Source organism: Sinocyclocheilus grahami, unplaced genomic scaffold (assembly GCF_001515645.1).
Source record: "Sinocyclocheilus grahami isolate Dianchi unplaced genomic scaffold, SAMN03320097.WGS_v1.1 scaffold1116.1, whole genome shotgun sequence".
NCBI classification, from domain to species: domain Eukaryota; kingdom Metazoa; phylum Chordata; class Actinopteri; order Cypriniformes; family Cyprinidae; genus Sinocyclocheilus; species Sinocyclocheilus grahami.
The window spans coordinates 196,251-220,483 of NW_015506295.1; the positions used below are offsets into that span (position 1 = coordinate 196,251).

Here is a 24,233-nt window from a genome sequence, read left to right on the forward strand (position 1 = left end):
GCACTTACTCAACATACAACAATACAATGCCTACCTGAAAGAGTCCGAGCCTTTCGGGGACAGGTAGAATCAAATCAAGTCACCTTTATTTGTATAGCGCTTTATACAATACTGGTTGTGTCACAGTAGCTTTACAGTGTGTTTGTAAAACTACAGTGTGTTTGTAAAATATTTTGTCAATAAGGCTGCCCGATAAATTGCAATTAACACTAAATCTCGTGTAAATCGACCTGTCTAGTGCAATTATGATATCGCAAAGGCTGCGATTATGTTTTTATGCGCAGCTTATCCTGAAGCACGGCTCTCTGATCAGTAGAAAGTGCTGCTCCATCTGAAATCACTACAAGTTTGAGTCGCTTATAATGTGCATTTGTAAAAGCAACACTCATCAGACATCATCATTATAAATATACTTTATTATCATGAAAATACCTGAGAAGACTTGAAGAACAGTGATAGAATGATGCCCATAGGCGTGTTATGGTACTTCTTCTGCGGGGCATGTTTGGAGTTTCTGCGCGAGAGCAACCTCTAGCTTTTAGATGCAGCAGCATACAACCATACTTCACTGACAAGCTGTGCATTAAAAATCGCAGCCAACCGCCAAATCGTGGTCGATGGTCGTCGAGGTGATGAGGTCTTTGCCGGGGAACTGTCTCTGGGGTGTATCTAGTTGACTTGGTCTCCGCTGACATTCAGGGATGTAGAGGTCGTCTCTAGGTGCTGATCCACCATCTGATCTGGATATATGCTGGATCTGGTGGCTACGGTGACCTCGGAATAAGAAAGAAACATTAATATTCGCGTAGATGCCATTCTTCTAGCGATGTAGCAAGTACATCAGGTGTTATGAGAAGTGTTCCCGGTTCCGGTTGTCCTAATTAATGCAGCCTAAAAATCCTTTAACGGATTTGAATATTAGAAGCGTATTAATGTGTTATGTGTAAGCCAGGTTAAAGAGATGGGTCTTTAATCTAGATTTAAACTGACAGAGTGTGTCTGCCTCCCGAACAATGTTAGGTAGGTTATTCCAGAGTTTGGGCACTAAATAGGAAAAGGATCTGCCGCCCGCAGTTGATTTTGATATTCTAGGTATTATCAAATTGCCAGAGTTTTGAGAACGCAGCGGACGTGAAGGACTACAATGCAATAAGAGCTCATTCAAATACGGAGGAGCTAAACCATTCAGGGCTTTATAAGTAATTAGCAGGATTTTAAAATCTAAACGATGTTTAATAGGGAGCCAGTGCAGTGTTGACAGAACCGGGCTAATATGATCATACTTCCTGGTTCTAGTAAGAACTCTAGCTGCTGCATTTTGGACCAGCTGGAGTTTGTTTATTAAGCGCGCAGAACAAACACCCAATAAAGCATTACAATAATCTAACCTTGAGGTCATAAACGCATGGATTAACATTTCTGCATTTGACATTGAGAGCATAGGTCGTAATTTAGATATATTTTTGAGATGGAAAAATGTGGTTTTACAAATGCTACAAACATGGTTTTCAAAGGAAAGATTGCTATCAAATAGCACACCTAGGTTCCTAACTGATGACAAAGAATTGACAGAGCAGCCATCAAGTGTTAGACAGTGTTCTAGGTTATTACATGCAGAGGTTTTTGGTCCAATAATTAAAACCACTGTTTTTTCCAGAATTTAGCAGGAAGAAATTAGTCATCCAGTTTTCAGCTTCACATTCCATTAGTTTTGCGAATTGCTATGAATAAATATCAAGGCATTAATGTTTGCCTACAAAACCACCACTGGCTCTGCACCCCTTTACCTAAATTCATTACTTCAGAGTTATGTGCCTCTAGGCGCTTGCGTTCTGCAAGTGAACGATGCTTTATTGTGCCATCTCAATGAAGCACAAATCACTTTTACTGACTTTTACATTAAATGTTCCCTCCTGGTGGAATGACCTGCCCAACTCAATCAGAGCAGCTGAGTCCTTAGCCATCTTCAAGAATCGGCTAAAAACACATCTCTTCCATCTTTATTTACCTCTAACTCTAGCACTCTCTATTCTAATTCTATTTTTTTTTTAAAAACTTGCCCCTATTAGACTTGCAGTCACAAATCCGGTCTATAAAATTCCGTTCACTCACCACCAGAGGTCACCCGCTCTCGACATGGACTCTCACACTACACAGACTGTTACACATCACCCTGGACTACATTTCCCACGCTCCATTGCACTAATCACAAGCTCACCTGAAACCAATCACACACAGCTGCTACCAATAACACACACTATTTAAATCAGTCTCACGCCACCATTCAACGCCGAGTATTGTTTAGTGCATATCACTCTTCTAGCGATAGCTGCATTACGGAGCCATTCCTAGTTCTAGTTCTAGTTCTAGTTCTAGTTCTAGTTCTAGTTCTAGTCTTATGGTGCGTTCAAGTAATGTCAGATAGATCGTATTTATGAGATGAACGCCACCACAAAGTCGTTATTACGAGTGGGAAACTGAAATTTTCTTTAAGCCCCGAGTTTTTGAGTTGGGGCGTGTCAGTGAGAAAACGTGTTGGATGCAGTCAACGACTAGATATGCAGCATCTGTATTGATGGTAAATTTGTTGAAATTAATAAAATGATAAATTTACTGTAATGTAAAATAAAACTATATGTTACATATACAAATTATTATATTATTGTATAATTACCAAAGAACAAATAATGATTCAGTTTACATCACCTTCATAAATTGAATAAAAACAGAAAAAAGCAAAAACACAATGACGCACATTCTTTATTCGTCATTTTGTAGATGTAAAGTTTAAAAAATTGTTGAATTTCGTTGAAATCGCCATGTTGTTCCGACCAAAGTGACTTGAACGCACCTGATGTCGTTATTACGACTTGTCAGCTCGTAAGTACGAACGTCCCAGGAGGACTTGAACGCAGCATTCGTCTAGTCACTTCGTGTTGCCTTGTTGTCTGTTTGCCTTCTGCCTGTGTTTCTTGGATTAACCCTTTGTCTTGCTGTAACGGACTGTGTTTGCACCTCGTCTGGACTATTGCTCGTGTTATTGGATTACTACCCCTCTTGTCAAGCCCTCTGGATACTGTTCGCCGATCGAAGACCCACGCTAGCACTTGCACTCTATTAATTTACTAACTGCTTGTTTAAAAAAAAAAAATGACAGAAGAGTGAGATTCTAGAAAGAAAGAAAAAAAAACTTCAGTCAATGGAGTTCTGTGGCATATTTATGGTTGACAAAAATGTCCAACTGTACAAGGTGAAACCAGAACAGGTAGAGGGGGAGTAAAAACCATTCAGCGCGAATACCTCCTACACATTCAACAGTCTGTGAGAAAACCGGACTATCCTGCCCCCTCAGTCAAGATGCATGTAACAATTGCCAAGAGTATTGGCTTCCTTTCCTAGCATTAATATTAATATAATGTGGGTTACTAGAGCAACATTTTAGTTAGGTCTGTTTCACAAAGTTTTCAAAAAGCACATTTTGATTGGCGTATTCTATCTATCACGTTACGTTGAACATCCTGCGCCACGAAGAATGCACAGCTAATGAGTATGCTAAAGGTATGATCTTTTTTTAAGTTTTGAGGACTAGAGAGTTGGTTGTAGTTAGTTGATTATTTCACTGCATTGGCTGTTCTAACTTACCATGAAAAGTAAAAAAAAAAAAAAACTGACAAATGAGTATTTTGCCAGTATTTTGGAGCTTATGTTGACTAAAATTACTTGGCTAACATTTGATTACAAACAGTATGTATCTAAAATCATATGTCCTGCAGTCTTCACAATACATGTGATATTATTTATAAAGTCAAACACAAGCCATAACATTGCCACTTGGCATTGAAACTCCTAATTTTCTTTTCTTGTGCTGCTTCGTTGCTTGGTGGCACTTTCCTTTTACATTGGGGTTGGTTAATCCAGGCAAGTATCACCTCATGATTATTGTTTGTTGAGTCTCTGTTATTCTCTTAGAGGATTCACTGCAACTAGAGCGCACTGTCAGTTGTTGCTTAGTGATGCTCCTGTTCAAGTAAGCAGATATGCACAGACGATGCACTGTTAGGCTATGTTTAATGCACATTAAGGAAGAGAAGAGTATTGCACTAAATCTGTGCAGGTTTGGTTTACATGAACATCGCCTGCAAACATAATTTATGCATTTATTGTCAGCGTTACCCACCATGGTTGCCTGAATATACTAATTCAGATTACCATCAAGGATTGAATATGAGGATGTTGTCGTAGTATGGTTTAATGACAAATGCATTGGTTTTTAATACATTGGTATAACCAGACATATACTGGTTTTGTCAACTATATATTGGTTAAGATACATTGGTTGGCTCAAGTATATATTGGTTTGTGCAACTATATATTCGTCTAGATATATTGGTTTGTTCAAGTTTATTAATTTATATATTGATTTGTCAAAATACATAGTTTATTCAAATATGTATTTGTTAGGATGCATTGGTTTGCTGGTGACTTGATAGGTTTATGTCACAATTGTTTTCTAGATGTCAAAATATTATTTTATTAGTGTAAACAAGGAGTAGAACTAAAAAAAAAAACGGTGTATAAAATGCTAATAATTCGCTAAAATAATTAAAGTAATATACACTTTATTTAACATCACATAAATTCACCAATTTCTCCAGAAATACAACTAGGAGGAGAATAGAGTGAACTTTACAGTTACCTACACATCCATATGAATAAAAGACGTCGTCAGATCTTAACTGAAAGGATTATTAGTGGCTCTTTCGTGGGTGCCCTGGATGCAGTTGTGGGCGAAACTGATGCAAACTCATCTGACAGTTCCCTTGCTCACTGTTCTCATGCTGGAGTCCACCAGAGAATCAAGAGACCCTGACACGACCTGCGTGACTCCTGTAAGAGCTACAGATTCAAGAACTTTCTACACACGAGTTTATGCTTAACTAACAGCTGAACAGCAGCAGGTGTAAATGACGGAACCACACTTAGTGCAAAAGTAGAAATTCGGCACGAAAAACAGCAATAATACAGAAACAAAGGCGCAGTCCGTATTATGCATAACTTCCGTGAACTCAAACCGTGTTTCTATTGGCTTCTGCAGCAGTCACTCACAATGCTTCTCAGCGACTACAGCCCGCCTTCCATTGGCTCATCCGTCATCCAATTGCATTCGTTCTGGGTTTCGAGAGGCCAGCCGTCCTGTCAATCTTCTGTTCTGCATTCCCATTGGCCGATCAGAACAAAAAGAGGCAGGACCTGATAAGGAAATGAGTTTCCTTGTCTGCGTATGTCGAGCGACGGCCGACGGTGCAGTATGGCGAGCTAAACCGTTAAACAAAAACCAGTTTGTCAAATCCAGCAGTCTGCTTCATGGTTTGGATGATTCACTATGGCTTGCTGCGTGAGGTAGACTCGTGATTTGCGGCTGAGTGTGGTGAAGATGACCGCGGAGCTGGACAGTCGCTTCTGCGCCGATAACCTGCTAACCAGCGAGGACTGGGGTGAGTAGCGTTACTGAGGCACTCCGCATCAGTCCAGTACTGCATTACCTCCAGACCAGAGCTCAGCCGCTAGAGAGACATTGCCCCGTTTAGAGCTACAAAACATGACACACGTTAAGAATCAACGATTCGTGGTATAAAAATGGTAACATTTTATAATAACGTTCATTACTAACAGCGTTGTACTGTACGATCAAATGGGATTAATTATGTGAAAATATATTAATCAGAGTTTCCTGATATGTTTTCTTACTGTATTATTGTGTAGTACTGCAGCATTAGTAGCTGCCCTAGCTTTGGCATCTGCTGAAGAACAGCGGGGCTTTGTGTGCGGTTGCCAGGGCGGTTGCCAGGGCGAGCGCGGTCAAGTTAGTTCTATAGGTGTGATATTCGCCTAGGCTGCTTTAGGGACCGTCTGCAAATTTACCTCGCAGTACAAAACGAAGTCCAAGAATTAATACAAATTATGTTTACAACGCCATAGTAAATGCCTTGTGGGCAAACTGACAGAAAATATTTAACCAATAGGTCGCCATAGACAATATCTCCCTTACTGTATGTACAATACATACTTAATCTTAGAAAAAAATTACTGTAATTCACCAAAAGGGTACGTTTGTAGTTACAAGACTGACTTACTACAGGTGATATTTTGCCAGTATCTTCCTTACTGTGCATGCAGTACATAATTAATCTTAGAAAAAAATTACTGTAATTCACCAAAAGGGTTTTTTCATGTTACAAAGGCTGTAGTACGTTTGTAGTTACAAGACTGATTTACTACAGGTGAAATTTTGCCGTTATATCACTTACTGTACGTGCAGTACATAATTATTCTTAAAAACAATTACTGTAATTCACCAAAAGGGTTTTTTCATGTTCCAAAGGCTTTAGTACTTTCCTAGTGGCCAGACTGACTTACTACAGCTGAAATTTTGCCAATTTCTTTCTTACTGTACGCACAATACATAATTATTCTTAGATAACAATTACTGAAATTCACCAAAAAAACTGTTATGTTCCAAAAGTTGTAGTAAGTTAGTCTGGCCACTAGGAATGTACTACAACCGTTGGAACATAACAAAAGCCTTTTGGTGAATTACAGTAATTCTTTTCTAAGAATAATTATGTACTGTATGTACAGTAAGGGATATATCGGCAAAATCTCACCTGTAGTAAGTCAGTCTGGACACTAGGAATGTACTACCACCTTGAATAGCCGTTTGGGTACTTACAGTAGTTTTTTATGAACATAATTGTGTACTGTACTGCATATATGAAGGAAGGTATTGGCAAAATCCCACCTGTAGTAAATCACTATGAGTTCTACACGCTTTACAGATTGGCAATGTTTTATTTTAAATGTTAAAAGTCACGTTAGTTAAAATACATGGGACGTTTTAAACCCAATCGGTGGAGTTGTCAGAAGGTCCCTTATGCATCAAGCGCCGCTATAGCACGTCAAAGCTTTCTACGGTTTAAATTTGCTGCTACAATACACTTAGGCGGTTTATAAATAATATTTTCAAGTCGATATAAAGTTGTTGCATATTGTTAAAACTAATCGTGGTAGATATCTTTGTAGGACTGTCGACTCTATAGAACAGTGGCACGCGAAAGCGAATGTCTGGCGGATATTGAACCTAAAACTAACTTTACCGTGTTGCTATGTGGTTTGGTTAGGCGTCTGTGTGGCTGCTAGGTGGTTGTTAGGGTGTTCTGAGTGAATGTTCGCTTACCCAAATTAAGAAGTCACCAGCGTCTCAGAAAAGTAATTGCACCCATTTTACAAATTTTTTTATTGTATTTTTGTAATTAGTGTATTGTTAACAATGGACCCTTTTCACGAGACTGTGGTGATGCGTTTCAACAGTCACCAGCATCATAAATCCCCCAAAGGTTTTTGTATTTTTATTTTTTATTTATGTACATTTTTAACACTACACTTTGTATTATATTATCTTTGCATTAAAATACAAAACAGCTAGTTAACACTAATGTGAGGGTGTGTGACGGTAAATTTGACCTCGTTCTCTCTGACTGCCGTTATCAGTCTCTCTCTCTCTTTATTTCCTTTTCTTTTTTTTTTTTTTGAAAGTCATGAAAACTCTGTCATGGACCATAATGCTTCTTTTGCTATTTCAGCAAATGCGATGCAAAAAAACATTTGTGGTAGTCTCCCTTTCACCGCTATTGAAGTTTACCCAACTATGCGCAGCACTGAACTCATACGTCATCCTCCCCGAGCTGCTTCTGTGTACAACAGTGAGTACAAGCTACATTAAAGTGATTATTACGTTTTGACTGGATATTTTTCTTACAAAAATGCATCGATTCGCTACAGAAGGCCTTTGTTCACCCCCCGGAGCCGTGTGAGACACTTTTTTTTTTATGGATGGGCGATTTTTATTTAACTTCTTTTGGACTGAAGCAATGCAACACCCGTTGTGTGGCATTAAACAGCTTGAAAGATCAAAGACACTTTTTAAAAAACTCTTACTGGATTCGTCTGAAAGAAAAAAAGTCACATACACCTAGGATGCCTCGGGGTGAGTAAAACGCAGCCTAATTTTCATTTTTGGGTGAACTAACCCTTTAGAGTACCGCGAGAGCCATTCGAAAGCATCGGGAGCGTCTGCTCTCTAGAGCTCTCACGGGACTGTGATGTCACATCAAAGCTGCTTCCAGTCGAACACGCCTCTTATTATAGTGCTAGGCATGGCCCCGCCCCAAAAATCCTGAACACAAACAGTTGACACCCTCCAGCTCTTAAAGCATCATGTTTCATTCTTATTATATACACATAATCTGTTCATGTCTCTTTGTCTCTCAGATGCCTGTCTGTATCAGTGTGAGGATATGGAGGAGGATTTCACCGGAGAACTGAAATATGACACATCGGTACGTTCACAACACACACACACTGATGTGAATAAGTATGTGTTTGAGTTTGAAGAAGTCCGGCTGTCAGAGGCTGAGGAATCAATCATTTCCCGTCACAGTCTCCGTTGTAAATGTTTGTCACGCTCTCTGTCTCTTCAGATCCACCTGATCTGTTCTCACAGAGAGACACAGAAAAGCTCATTCCTCAGTCTAAGCATCACCATCAACACACTTTACTGGGGGAATGTTTACAGTGCAGGTGTTTTAATCAAATAAATAGGCTCAATAGCTGTGACATTTTATTGCCATTAGCAACAGACTCCAGAAAATACTGTCCTGAAAATGTGGCATAATAAGAGTAACACAGCAGGAGAGTTGTAGTGTTTGGCTGCTGTAAACTAGTCTGTGATCATGAGACTGAGTGAATATGCACACGGCTGTCTCTCTCTCTCTCTGTCTGTCAGCTGGACAGTGATCTTGTCCTCACGCTGGACCCTGATAACCCCACATCACCGTGGAAGAACCTGGATGACAACCTGACAGGTGAGACGCCAGCACTTCCTCTGGATCATACCATCATTTCATTGCTTCCTCCAGCTCAGTGGTTCTCAACCTCTTTCACTCCTATTGTCAAAGAAATTATTTGAAGGTCCATATTAAAATAGTTCACAAATGAGTAAATTTCAGTTTCAGAATTTGCTGTAATTAAGCATTACAACATAACACCAGATGCATATAATAAAATGTAATCTCTCTCACTCACTCACTCACTCACTCACTCACTCACTCACTCACTCACTCACTCACTCACTCACACACACACACACACACAGTTGGAATTCACTCTGTAGAGAGAGCACAGGAAGACCACGCACAAATGAAACCGATCACTCCATCTTGAGACTGGCTCTTTAAAAGCAACACCTATCAAACTGTTTGCGCTAAAAATTGTCCGCGGGTCCTTAAAAAGTCTTAAAATGTCTTCAATAACGTTTTCCTAATATAAGGCCTTAAGTCATAAAATGTCTTAAATTCGGATTCGATGGGTCTTAATTATTTTTGGTCCCATTACTGCTAAAATATCTTCAGTCTGACGCACCTAATGACTTTACAATCATTGGACAGACCAAAGATGTTTTCTTCCCCGCGGTAAGTTACTGCGTCATCAGAGAGAATCGCAGTAGCAGAATACAGGTCGAGCTCATAGACTGTATAGGTCGAACTACCTTTTTAATGTTCTCAATAAAAATAATCATTTATTCAAATGAAATTTTATGATTAAAACATAAGTGACAAAAAAAAAAACAGCGAAGCATTGAAACGCGAGAATGATTCTTCTCATTTTATTAGCCTACATTCAATGTAAACAGCGATTGATAATGGATAGTGTATTTCTTGTATCACGGTCGCGCTGTTGAGGTTCACTCTGTTTGTCTCTTTTGTGAGAGACTTCAGAGCAAATGAGCGTAACAGCACACATAAACTCAGAAACACGCTGAGGTAAAAATTCTGAATGTTTAGTTTATTCATAACATGATATAGTTAAGTAACACCATGACAAGTGAGCTGTTTTGCTCAATATTCTCACGATGCAAAAAACCGTTCAAAACGCCTACAGAATGCACGCATTGCGTGAAGTCTAGTGCGCGCGCGCATTTACAGTGCCTTCTTTCACTGCATGATTCAGTCTATTAAAATACATTCAGAATGATCACAAATTTAAGACATGGGGCAGAAAATGACTTCATATAGTTAATAAATTTCACATGAAGAGTGCCTCTTTTTTCTCCCAAAATTATACATATGTGATATAGATTTTTTTTAAAGCAGTTCAGTAAACTAGAGGTTTTATTAAGTGACTTACGTTTTAGACACCATATTGCCTGTTTTTGCACTATTTCGACAACAAAAATAATTCCAAACAAAACCACAGCGCTGTTTTGCGACTTTGAGCAACATGACAGCATTTTTTCCTGAATGAATCAACCGTTTAAATGATTCGGTTCAATCGAAATGACTCACTTATTAACAGTGACTTGCTGCCACCTACTGGAGGTTTTAATTTCACATTTTCTATTATTTCAAATATCAGTATTCAACGTTTTCTCAGTGATGCAGTTATTTTGTGGGGATATTTTGTATGGAATATTGTCTGCTGACATGAAAAGTTCACTGTATATTGTAATAAATCTCATTAATTACAGCAATGATATTTAGTTTTCTTTTTAATTTAAATGCATTAAATATTACTTATATGTATGTAATCAAATGTGTATTTCCATTACAGGTTTAGGTCTTAAATTTCATATAAGGTGGTATTAAAAAGGTCTTAAAAAGTCTTAAATTGAACTTGTTCATGTCTGCAGAAACCCTGTTCTTAAGAACATTTCAAGAGTTGCACTTCATAACATTCTTACAAACGTCTTGGAATATATATTTTAGGAAATGTCTTAACTTATTTCTTTAAAAGAACCTTATTAAATGTGTGTGGTTGAACGCGGCAGACTAACAGGCGGTCATGCAAACCATGCAGGTTTGTAATACGGAGAGTGTGCAGTTTATTGGCTTTTTTCAGAACGACTCTGACCTGCAAACAGTTGTGTGTAATGATTCAATGCTGATGCTTAGAACTCAGCAACTGCTACTGTAAACTGGGATGTGTTTCTCTATGTTATTATTTGTTAAGAGAGCGTAAATAATAACCCAATCCCTGTTTGTGTTTTGTCCTTATTTGTAGGTGAAGTGTCAGTCATGAAGGATTATAACAGGACTATAACACAACCTCTGACAGTGGACATGTGTAAGTGACCCTGTCTGCACGCTTCCCCATGCAGTTTTCTTTTTTTTCTTTTTATTATTATTAATTTATGTATGTATTTATTTATTTATTTTCAGTAGGATGCCAAACCTCATTAATAGTTCTAGGTAATGCATTAGAATAGTTGTAGATGATCATTACAGATGATTTCATGTTCAGACAGTGTGAGTTTTGCCACAGTGCATGTGAGTAAGTTGTGTGTGTATGTTGTAGTTTTCCAGGTGAAGACTGAACCTCCTTCACCTGCGTCGTCTCTGACCTCTGACAGCTCCATCTCATCTTTACCTGAAGCTCAGGTGTGTACAGCTCTGTGTCTATCCCTCAAGACAGTGCAGCTCTGCGGCAGGCTGTGAAACAGTACTTTTATGAGTAAATTAAATATTTCAAGTAGTTAAAGAGATGAAGGGAGGATTCAGTAGTGTTTAATGCATCTCTGTTTGCTGTCGTTAACATTGTTTCCTCCTGCATTCTTCAGTGCAGCTGAGCAAACATCAGGACACTCGTCTGACTCTTCCGGTCTTCATTTCTCTGTTTCTCTGTCTTTTTCAGGTGACGGTGAAGAGTGAGAACCCGCCCACTCCACCGTACATGTATGGAGACGTGCTCTCGCCGCCGCTGACCAGTGTGGAGGTAACCGTCACCAGCGTCTCTCCACTGCATCAGCCTCCCCTTCCTCTGGCCATACAGCCACATGCTCTCAGCAGCCTCGACACACAAACCACAGGTCTGCACACACACTCACTCACTCACACGCACACACACGCACTCACACACACGCACTCACACATGTGACACAGGCACACACATATACACACACACACGCTCACGTGTGACACAGACACACGCACACACACACACTCCAGCTCACACACTCACGTGTGACAGACACACTCACACACACACTCACGTGTGACACACACACTCCACGTCACACACACACACTACATCTCTCTCACACACAAACACACACACACACTGCTTGCTTGATTTAAAGTGAGCAAACGGCAGATGACTCTATCCGATATAAGAGATTGTTCTGAGTAACATGACACTGAGAGACTAACTGTGAGTTCTGTTCCTGTTCCTCTAGACTGACGTGTTCTCTCACATTTGAATGTTCTGCAAGAACAAACACAGCAGGAAATAAATATTATGCAAATGAAAATATCTTGTCACATATACTGAAAGCACTTGATGCTTATTTCCATAGAATGAGCACATACAGTGAGCAGGGCCTGTCACAGAAATACAACAAAGCTCAATAAATGTGTTTGATTTGACCTCAGTTTAAAGTGCAGGTGAAGAACACACCAAAAGTCATTATTCACTGAAGACTGTCTGCCGGTCCTCTGGTTGAATGTGATTGAAGCCACACATCGCTGGTTCTTGAGTGTGTGCTGAATGCGATTGGAGAGGTTTTTCTGTGAATGATGAGCAGTATGGGCCTGTTCTGTGTGTGTTCAGTCCTCTCCTCAGCAGCGTCGCTGAAGGCCAGCAGCATTCTGAGCAGTAAACCTCTGATCCAGCCCAAACCCGTGTGTGTGGCCGCGCTGCCGGTGGCTCAGAGCACCAGTCCAGCCAAAGCTCTCTTCCTGCAGAGCGTTCCCGTACCCATCCCAGCCGTCGACCAGAACACCACGCCCGGTGAGACCCACTGCCGACACTGGAGCACACCACCACTGATGTACTGAGAATACAGAGCTCAACTCAAGCAGCAAACACAGCTCAGATTTAGGTGGATTTGATTCTTTATGATGAGTCACACTACTCAAATATAGTTAAGTTAGTAGTGCCATTGCTTCTAACCGGTTGAATGTCAGCAGTGCTTCTGTAGCAGCCAGCACATTTGAGTTTTGATTACTCTGTCTCCTGCAGTGGTTCTGTCTCAGTCGGTGTGTCTGGGTTCTGCTCCTGCTATTGTTAAAATGGAGCCTTTGTCTCCCAGCATGCTTCACTGCACTAGCCCCTCAGCCCCGCCCCCGAGCAAACCCATCATCCCAGCATCCAGCCTGACTGGAAACAGCTGCAGTGACATCGACGTGAGTGACGCTTTCAGTAGCTGCTGTGTTTTGCCTGCTGTATACTGTAAAATATGTAGAATAATGTAGACATTTATTTATTTAAATGAATAATCGGATCTTTTAGTTACTGTGATGCACATATTTAGTTGGATGAACTAAAACAATGGTCGGGGAGAACCTACAGTCAGCCGGTCAATATCACCAAATAAACCCTGAGAGAGTGACCAGGACCAAAAGGGCTTTCGCATGGAGGAACCTTTTCATAGTTCCAAGAACTATCGACGGCAGTTCCCGCTTTTTGGCGCGTTCGCACCGCAGGAACTAGGAACAGTTTTAGTTCTAGGAGCTCCGTTTGTGGGCATTCGATCAGCTCCTACTTCAGAGTAGGGTCTAAAACAGTTCTATAGGGACGTAAGTGTACGCTAATGGCCAAACGCGTACGAAACACCAGCTACCCGGCATTTTTAAAAAACCATTTAAAACCGTTTTCTCCACGAACATGGAAAACAGCGCTAACGGCATTTACCTGTTGTCTGCAGTGTTGTTCTCTTCTCAGCCTCGATGATTTGTAACATTAAATGCGTTTACATTTCATCTCCGTTATCACGAAACCCACCATACACCACAGGGCTCCAGTTTCTCAGGAGCTCCACTCCATTTCTCAGCTCGGACCGCGACGCAAACAAACTTGCCTGAGCTCAGTGAGATCCAGTGAGTAGCGTTTGAATTCGCTGCACAATGATAAGGTTGTTGCGAGATCTACTGAGAATCATTCAAATTATGCACAGAATTCTGTGTTATAAACAGCGCTGACATACGTATGGAAACCAGAAGCGGTAACGCTAACTGTAACCATGGTGTTGTGGTAGAAATAGTTTAATGCATTACATCATTCATTTCAGGGTTTGTACAACCTTTTGAGAGAGAATTTCAAGCACTTTTCAATGACTTTCAAGCATTTCACACAACTATTTCCAGCACTTTAAAGCTCTAATAGCCATTTAAAACCGTTTTCTCCACGAACATGGAAAACAGCGCTAACGGCATTTACCTGTTGTCTGCAGTGTTGTTCTCTTCTCAGCCTCGATGATTTGTAACATTAAATGCGTTTACATTTCATCTCCGTTATCACGAAACCCACCAGTTTCTCAGGAGCTCCACTCCATTTCTCAGCTCGGACCGCGACGCAAACAAACTTGCCTGAGCTCAGTGAGATCCAGTGAGTAGCGTTTGAATTCGCTGCACAATGATAAGGTTGTTGCGAGATCTACTGAGAATCATTCAAATTATGCACAGAATTCTGTGTTATAAACAGCGCTGACATACGTATGGAAACCAGAAGCGGTAACGCTAACTGTAACCATGGTGTTGTGGTAGAAATAGTTTAATGCATTACATCATTCATTTCAGGGTTTGTACAACCTTTTGAGAGAGAATTTCAAGCACTTTTCAATGACTTTCAAGCATTTCACACAACTATTTCCAGCACTTTAAAGCTCTAAAATGATCCAGTTTGAATGTTATTTTTAATGGGATGACCAAAATATACTTTGTGGTAAACAAACACTTATGTAAAATCTAAAAAAAATACATCAAATCACAATTATAACCAGTAGATGGCAGCAGAGGAGCACTTATTGGCTTATTAGTAATTAATTTATACTTTTTCTCTATATTTTGAAATTACAAAATCACTATTATAAAAATCAAATCATCAAGAAATCAGATTTTGTCAGAATTTTACACTTTTTTTGTGTATGAAGAAAAGTCACAAAGTGCCTTGGAAAACACACTTTTCTTCAATTTGCTACTAAACCACACATACTCACTGAAGTTGGTCAGTTCCATATACTAGAAGAATAATGGTACATTTAATAAGAGTGGAATATATACATTTTCTATATAAAAATTAGATTTTGCACCTGTTACTGTTGTTAATAAAAATACATTTTGTATGCATCTTAACTCAAGCTTAGTGCTTTACTGTCAAATCTGTATAAACAATAAACAAGAAATGAACATGTAATATTATTAGTAACTGCACTTATTAATGCAAAACAATAGTAATTTTATGATTAAATGATCTATATTTTAATACTCCTGCACACCACCCCCAGCGCTACCAAATCTGCTCCTGGTGCCACCATCTGTAGAACTTAGTGGCGCTGGTGCCACTTCTTTTAAATGTTAGTCTGGAGCCCTGCACCACAAAACCAGCTCCGATCACGTCATGCTCCATTCACCGGATGTTGATGTTTGTAAACGGCATGCACAAAGACGTCGCTGTCGGCCGCTTCAGAGTTCCTGCTGCTGGTGCGAATGCAACCAGGAAACGGCCCGCGGGAGAAATCGTTCAGGAAACACACTGCTGGCTAGTTCCTCAAACTATGCGGTGCGAAATGAGACGATAGTCTTTTATGCGTTTTGATGGTTCATTGGACAAAACTGTTTAACCGCAGAATGGCTCCATTTATCAATTGCGGTGAAGTTACAGTGATTGCATATAGTAAATACACACTTGTGGTCCTCAGATGAAGGTTTTGAAGAGGCAGCAGCGTATGATAAAGAACCGGGAATCGGCCTGCCAGAGCCGCAAGAAGAAGAAGGAGTACCTGCAGAACCTGGAGGCGCAGCTGCGGGAGGCGCAGCAGGAGAACGAGCGCCTGCGCAGAGAGAACCAAGCGCTGCGGCTGCGACTCGCCGGGAGAGAGGTCAGACCCTGCAGCCGCACGCGGTGCATTTTTTTGACATTTTTCATGCTGTCTAATTGTGTGTTGTGCCAAACAGGCTACGGAGTCTGGCAGCAACAAGAGAGCTCTGTGTGTGATGGCTCTGTTCCTCTTCATCACCTTTACCTTCAGCCCCGTCAGGTAAACGCTGCAGCTACAAACACGCACTCTAAACACGAAACACATTAGCAAAGAACATACTGCTGGTGGCTTGGGTTGGAAATTGGGAACCGGTTCTTCAGTTCTTGTGCCAATGCAGGTGAAACATCAGAATAAAAAACTGTGTTTTCAGACAGCAAGCATACAGTACAACTCGTGTAGATCAGGTTAATCAAGGTAATGAAGATCTTCAGGTTTGCTTGATGGCTGTTTCACACATCCTCCGTCTGTAGTGCGTGTGCGGTTCGTATGCAGTGCAGAAGCAGCACGGACTCATTGTGCTTTCACACAGGACACGTTTGCAGTCCGCTACTGATCTTTCCACAAACAACATTTATCCATTATTTTATTTCAAATCCAAACGTTGTTACTGAAAATGCTTTTTCTGCATTGTGATCCTCTTTTATCACAGTACAGTAATACAATTTTTCATAGACGTTCGTTTAAACTCAATAGATATAAACAATGTATTGTTCATGCATTTGACTTCTAGGTTTGTATAAGAAGTTGCTCAAGCAAGTGGCAGCACATTTAAACACAGCCTATAGCCTATACATTTCTTTCGTTAAAAGTAGGCTATCACAAACATTTTAAATAAACTCATCACTGACAGAAACAGTCGGCTCTCGTGCCTTTTCTTTTGCATTTAAATCTTTATTACAAGCAATCTCGTGGGACTTAAAGAACTTTGTTTTTCTCCTCCACAAGTGCATCTATCATGTTGCCTTGTTTATCTAAAAGTGCCACAAAGCCACGTGTTGAAACACAGTAGACTTTTAATTCTATCCATTTATTGTGAAATTTCCGTGTCAATCCATGTTAATTTTTACCGTGAACAGTGCGCTGTCACTTTAATTCAGAAAACAGCACTTGTTTATATGAGGATGTGTTGTTAATTATGTTGAATGTCATCAAGTGAGATTTGATATATATATATATATATATACATATATGTAGGGCTGCACGATAAATCGAAATGGAATCGAGATCACGATTCGACATAAGCTGATTGTCATGCGTATCTCTCAGTGAAGCACGGTTCTGTGATCAGCAGTAAATCTCCATCCAAAGGCCAGAGGGCGCTCTCGCGCTGAAACTCCAAATACGCCTCGCAGAAGAAACCCAGAAAATGCCTATCGCTGCAGCTGAATAAACAGAAGATTCAACTGCTCTCATTGATTCAACGTGACTAATAAACACACGACTACGGCAATATACGGTTTATCTGAGTTCTTATTATTATAATTTTCATTAAAGTATATTTATAATGCAATGCCTTTATCACTACTTAAATTCTATGAAATATGTTGCGTGCCTTATTCTGTGTAAGAAGCCACATCATCTCACAGAAGGATTTATTTCAAACACTTGACTGACGTTATGAAGTGAGTTTGGAGTAAAAACATGTTATTAAATGTGGTATTTTCACATGCTTTCAGATGGAGCAGCATTTACTCTCATATTAAATTTTGAAATATTTTTTTATTAAATTACTATTCTGAAATAGTAATACAAAAGAATGAGTTGGTATGTCCAAACTTTTGATCGGCAGTTAAAAAATATCAATTAATATCTTTCTTTCTTTTTTTTTTAAGGAACTATAAAGTTGATACTTCTATACCTTTCATACTTGTGTGAAGACAAACAGATTTGTTCAGAGTGCTTTACTCTCTCTCCGTTTCTCCATCAGGTTGGCAGATGAGCTGCGAGGATGGGTCCATCGTCATCAGAATAACCGGAAGTCTAATGGAAAGGCGAAGGTTGTGAAGAAAACTAAAATAGCTCAGGTGTGAAACCACAGCCGCTCTGTGACTCAGCAAGCTTTAGCAGACTCACTCAAACACAGAACCTGCATCATACAGACTCACTCAAAAACAGAACCCGTATCGTACAGACTTCTCAAAAACAGAATCAGAATGAGTTTTTTATTGCCAGGTATGTTTACACATACGAGGAATTTGTTTTCATGACAGAAGCTCCACAGTGTAACAGAATGACAGTGACAGAACAAAAACACAGATAATAAAAAATAGAAAAATAGAACAAGTAACTAAGGAATAAAAATATACAAATCGACAATTGTATGTACAGGTTTATAATAATAGACAGTTGTATGTACAGGTATATTATGTGCAAATTGAAATGTAGACTGAGTGTGCGTGTTAGATAAATAAGTGTATGAGTGAATAAATAGTGTGTGTTCCACAGTTATTGTCAAGTGTTCATGAGATGGATGGCCTGAGGGAAGAAACTGTTCCTGTGTCTGGTCGTTCTGGTGCTCAGTGCTCTGTAGCGTCGACCAGATGGCAACAGTTCAAAGAGGGAGTGTGCTGGATGTGAGGGGTCCAGAGGGATTCTGCCAGCCCTTTTGCTCACTCTGGACAAGTACAGTTCTTGGACAAACACAGAACCCTTATCGTACAGACTCACTCAAGCACAGAACCCGTACCGTACAGACTCCTCAAACACAGAACCCTTATTGTACAGACTCACTCAAGCACAGAACCCGTACCGTACAGACTCCTCAAACACAGAACCCTTATTGTACAGACTCACTCAAGCACAGAACCCGTACCGTACAGACTCCTCAAGCACAGAACCCGTATCGTACAGACTCACTCAAGCACAGAACCCGTATCGTAAAGACTCACTCGAGCACAGAACCCGTACCGTACAGACTCCTCAAACACAGAACCCTTATTGTACAGACTCACTCAAGCACAGAACCCGCATCATACAGACTCACTCAAACGCAGAACCCGCATCGTACAGACTCACTCAAACGCAGAAGACTCACTCAAACGCAGAACCCGTATCGTACAGACTCACTCAAACACAGAACCCGCATCATACAGACTCACTCAAACGCAGAACCCGCATCGTACAGACTCACTCAAACGCAGAAGACTCACTCAAACGCAGAACCCGTATCGTACAGACTCACTCAAACACAGAACCCGCATCATACAGACTCACTCAAACGCAGAACCCGCATCGTACAGACTCACTCAAACGCAGAAGACTCACTCAAACGCAGAACCCGTATCGTACAGACTCACTCAAACACAGAACCCGCATCATACAGACTCACTCAAACGCAGAACCCGCATCGTACAGACTCACTCAAACGCAGAAGACTCACTCAAACGCAGAACCCGTATCGTACAGACTCACTCAAACACAGAACCCGCATCATACAGACTCACTCAAACGCAGAACCCGCATCGTACAGACTCACTCAAACGCAGAAGACTCACTCAAACGCAGAACCCGTATCGTACAGACTCACTCAAACACAGAACCCGCATCATACAGACTCACTCAAACGCAGAACCCGCATCGTACAGACTCACTCAAACGCAGAAGACTCACTCAAACGCAGAACCCGTATCGTACAGACTCACTCAAACACAGAACCCGCATCATACAGACTCACTCAAACGCAGAACCCGCATCGTACAGACTCACTCAAACGCAGAAGACTCACTCAAACGCAGAACCCGTATCGTACAGACTCACTCAAACACAGAACCCGCATCATACAGACTCACTCAAACGCAGAACCCGCATCGTACAGACTCACTCAAACGCAGAAGACTCACTCAAACGCAGAACCCGTATCGTACAGACTCACTCAAACACAGAACCCGCATCATACAGACTCACTCAAACGCAGAACCCGCATCGTACAGACTCACTCAAACGCAGAAGACTCACTCAAACGCAGAACCCGTATCGTACAGACTCACTCAAACACAGAACCCGCATCATACAGACTCACTCAAACGCAGAACCCGCATCGTACAGACTCACTCAAACGCAGAAGACTCACTCAAACGCAGAACCCGTATCGTACAGACTCACTCAAAAACAGAACCCGCATCGTACAGACTCACTCAAACGCAGAAGACTCACTCAAACGCAGAACCCGTATTGTACAGACTCGCTTAAGCACAGAACCCGTATCGTACAGACTCACTCAAGCATAGAACCCGTATCGTACAGACTCACTCAAGCACAGAACCCGTATCGTACAGACTCACTCAAGCACAGAACCCTTATCGTACAGACTCCTCAAACACAGAACCCTTAGCGTACAGACTCACTCAAGCACAGAACCCGTATCATACAGACTCACTCAAGCACAGAACCCGTACCGTACAGACTCACTCAAGCACAGAACCCGTACCGTACAGACTCACTCAAGCACAGAACCCGTACCGTACAGACTCACTCAAGCACAGAACCCCTATCGTACAGACTCACTCAAGCACAGAACCCGTATCTTACAGACTCCTCAAACACAGAACCCATATCGTACAGACTCCTCAAACACAGAACCTGTATCATACAGATTCAAACAGTGTACCTCAGGTCAGTCCATTGCATTCCATATAATTTCCCTCAAAGCAGCCGAATTCAGTGCTGTGTAAAGCAGTGCAGTGCAGTTCCCTATTATTGTTGTTCAGTAAGTAGAGCAACATGTTGCATGTTCCAAGGCATGTTGCATGAAGTGAATCAAAGACGAGCTGCCCTGTGACACATTAGTGTAGTTTACACACGATTCGCTTGATTTATGTGTTCTTTCCCTTTCATCAGCAGAAAGCTCAGCACAGAAAGACAAACTTTTCCAGGTACCTTCCAATTCAGGCTCATCGTTCTATCGAAAGGTAGCTACAAAGCCTCAGAGTAAAACAAGTTGTGCAAATGTTGTAATTAATTTTAAATGTTAATTAAACATTTGCCTGGGTTGTCCTCATAGTCAGCTGCAGGTCCTGCCCGGGCCAGAGATCAGCTACAGCGACTTTCTGGATGCTATTGATCGGCGTGAGGACACTTTCTACGTCGTATCATTCAGACGGGTAAGAAGAGCAGACCTCTGCTGTGTCGACAGAAAGGATACACACACGTCCTCTCACTCATGCTCATTCTCATGCTTGACTCTTGTAGGATCACCTGCTGTTACCTGCCATCAGCCACAATAAAACAACTCGACCCAAAATGTCTCTGGTCATGCCTGCCATGGCCATCAATGGTGAGATTGTGCAATGAAAATCATTTACTCACCCTCATGTATTTGTTTTTATTCTGTGAAACAAAAGATGTTTTGAAAAATGTCTCATGCATGAAAGTCAATGAGGTTCAGTGTGGGGCTGCACGATAGGGGTTAAATGGTTGATCACAATTATTAAACATGATTATTGTCATTTGAATTTTTTACATTTCATCAGAATTATTGCACTTTCATATAAGCACAAATCAAGAGAACGTCAGCTGGCGTGGTTTGCCCAGATTTGGTCACAGCGTTTTTTTTCCATAATGCAGAGAAAGCACACACGCGCGGTTGCCAGATTGGGAAGATTAGGTAAATCACTGGGCAGAAAATATATTGATTTAATATAAATGCTTGTTTCAGGATAAATAACCAGCAGGCAAATATCACAGACGATTATGCTTAATAAATCGAGAGAAGCAGAAGTCATGATTCATCGTGCAGCTCTAGTTCAGTGATGTTTGGAATGACATGTTCATTTTTATGAACTCTCCCCATTAAATGCTATATATTCAAAGCCTGTCATTTGTTTCGTGTCCTGTGTAGATTCGGTGTATAACTCGTCTCAGGGCGGCTATGAAATGATGATGCAGGTGGACTGTGAGGTGATGGACACCCGGATCATCCCAATCAAGTCCTCTGTAGTCCCGCCCTCTCTCAGAGACCCGCCCCCAGCTCCGCCCCCTCACCATCACCACGGCAACCACACCTCCCTCCGCAGCCGACAGCAGCACTTGCATGGCAGCGGGGCGTCGTCGAGACGGAGGGCCGCGGGTTACTTCATCAGCCAGAGCGGATCCGATTGAGAGCGTCTGAGAGCAGTATCAAAAGACTCTGCTTTACTCTCCAGCAGTAGTTTAAGGTACTTTTACTCTCAAATCAAGCCTGGAAACAAGAGGACAAATGATCAGACCCATATAAGACACAGAGATATATGATAATGTGAAATGATACATGGTCTGTTGCACTTATGTGGTTAGCGTAGGGTTTTCCGCGGGTGGGCTGTATGTGGCCTCGTGCTTCCTTCCCTCCTGTTAGCAGTACTGTGTTTATGTTCAAACCTGTTTCTGTATCATCTGCTCTCTTTTTATACATGCCTTGTTTTTTTTATTTTTTCTTGTTTTTTTTTCGAATTTTTATTGAGATTATTTAAAAAATGATGTGCTTCTATTAGATGTGCGTTATAAATATTGATTTGAATATAAGAAATTATTTTGTATGTATTCTCGTCCATCACAGTCCCACATTTCTCCATGTGTATATATACTATATGCTCTGTCACAGGTGACTGCTGGTCCAGTATAAAGCTGCTGGTTTGCTGGTCTTTCTCATTACAGCTTGATATTTCTTTTTGATGGCAGGGCTTGTGATGGTCAAAGTTTTTGATGTAAATAATGACCTAAATTTTAGGGTGTCTCAGAATCTTCTGCCGTTGATGTTTTCATTTGCAGGTGTCTTGTCTTGAATGTGTTGCTGCTTTTGTCCCGAACCACTAACAGGACGGGGATCCTGGGATTTTGTTATGCATCAGCCTGTGCTCCTGCTTCACAGCTAACATCTCCACATGTTTCATTTCACTCAAGTGACTGAAGTAAATCATTTATACAGTCCAAAACGGGTTTATGTAGCAGTCAAATGTTTTTATTAGTGAATGAGTTTTGATTTTGACAGAAGCGCTTCACCGGCCGTCCATCATCCCGCTCCGTTTGCTGAGATCTCTCCACTTTCTTGTGTTCAACTCAAAGGGAATCTGTGGCCAGATGTACATTTTCGTTGTAGAGACTTTATCAGAAGTAGTTTTCTTTCTGTGAAGTTGTTTTATCTTCTGATTGAAGATATTTTCATGTTTTCTTGTCGCCTGCAATCTTCATGACTTCTTTTCAAATCTAGCTCCGTCCATCTGATGATGATGATGATGATGATGATGAAACTTTCCCATGATGAACTGCTCTAGCATGCTTCTGTTATCTGTGATGGAGGGATGTTGTATGTAAATGTAAACCTGCTTTTTTTACTTTATTTAAATGAGCTTTCATAAGGAAAACACTTAAATTTTCTCTTCCTGTCTATGAGAATTTTGAACTACTGTCTTCATTTGTAGAGGAGAAAATAAATTTGATAAATACTGTGTAAGTAAGTGATTGTGATTATTGGTTACTGTTGATAAAGCGCTAATTGTCGGAGATTTTAACATTCACGTTGATAATACAAATGATGCATTAGGATTTGTGTTTACTGACCTAATAAACTCTTTTGGAGTCAAGCAAAACGTCACCGGGCCCACTCATCGTTTTAATCATACGCTAGATTTAATTATATCGCAAGGAATTGATCTTACTGATATAGATATCGTACCTCAAAGCGATGATACTGACCATTTCCTTGTATCGTGCATGCTGCGTGTTAAGTCAAGTCACCTTTATTTATATAGCGCTTTTAACAATACAGATTGTGTCAAAGCAACTGAACAGCATTAATTAAGTAAATAGTGTGTCAATAATGCAAAATGACAATAGTAAACTGATTTGTATGGTGAAAAGCACTATACAAATAAACTTGAATTGAAATGAATTGAATTTATAAAATTGGCGTAGTTTGCAGTACACTTACTATTTACATGTAATAAGAGAATATTAATTGAGCATGTGCTTTTGCCCACAAAACCATTTCCATTACCCTTTTTATTATAGGCACAATTTCTCTGGAGCAGCCTGGACTCGATTATAGGAGGGTTGCTTGCAGGATTCAAGCCTTTTATTTACCAGCCCTTACTATTCTACACCACATAAATCATTCCAATGGCCAAATCCAGAACATAAGAATTCTCCATGAGTTGACCTTTAGCAATAGTAACTGCAAATATTTGACACTCGTTTCAAAGAAAGGGAATAAATGAACTAACAGATGATCGGGCACATTCACCAACCTATTCTTTTAAATGAGGCAAAGTGCGTGCTGCAGCATTTCTGCAGATCTTGAGCATATCGATCGTGACAGATTAAAAGCCCTGTGACGTCATTTCACGTGACTTCCTCATAGTGTGCTTTAGAGGCCAGGGCTGATGTCATAACTCAT

General features: G+C 40.6%; 1 protein-coding gene and 1 long non-coding RNA gene across 2 annotated transcripts; one reads left to right on the plus strand and one right to left on the minus strand.

Moving 5' to 3' along the window:
* The first annotated feature begins 5,278 nt into the window (after nt 1-5,278).
* On the plus strand, nt 5,279-23,289 carry LOC107566938 (cyclic AMP-dependent transcription factor ATF-6 beta-like). The gene is made up of 16 exons (XM_016252514.1): nt 5,279-5,495; nt 8,329-8,396; nt 8,843-8,921; nt 11,116-11,178; nt 11,410-11,492; nt 11,746-11,920; nt 12,661-12,840; nt 13,072-13,235; nt 15,749-15,928; nt 16,005-16,087; nt 16,239-16,299; nt 17,746-17,892; nt 20,708-20,775; nt 20,868-20,967; nt 21,056-21,140; nt 21,705-23,289. Exons 1-16 carry the CDS (start codon nt 5,435-5,437, stop codon nt 21,962-21,964), a joined length of 1,857 nt encoding a protein of 618 aa, XP_016108000.1. The 5' UTR covers nt 5,279-5,434; the 3' UTR covers nt 21,965-23,289.
* LOC107566948 (uncharacterized) lies at nt 17,933-20,000 on the minus strand. The gene is made up of 3 exons (XR_001606573.1): nt 18,801-20,000; nt 18,517-18,755; nt 17,933-17,972 (listed from the first exon to the last, which is right to left on the minus strand). It is a non-coding gene; the product is annotated as an uncharacterized lncRNA (long non-coding RNA).
* Nucleotides 23,290-24,233: the final 944 nt, after the last annotated feature.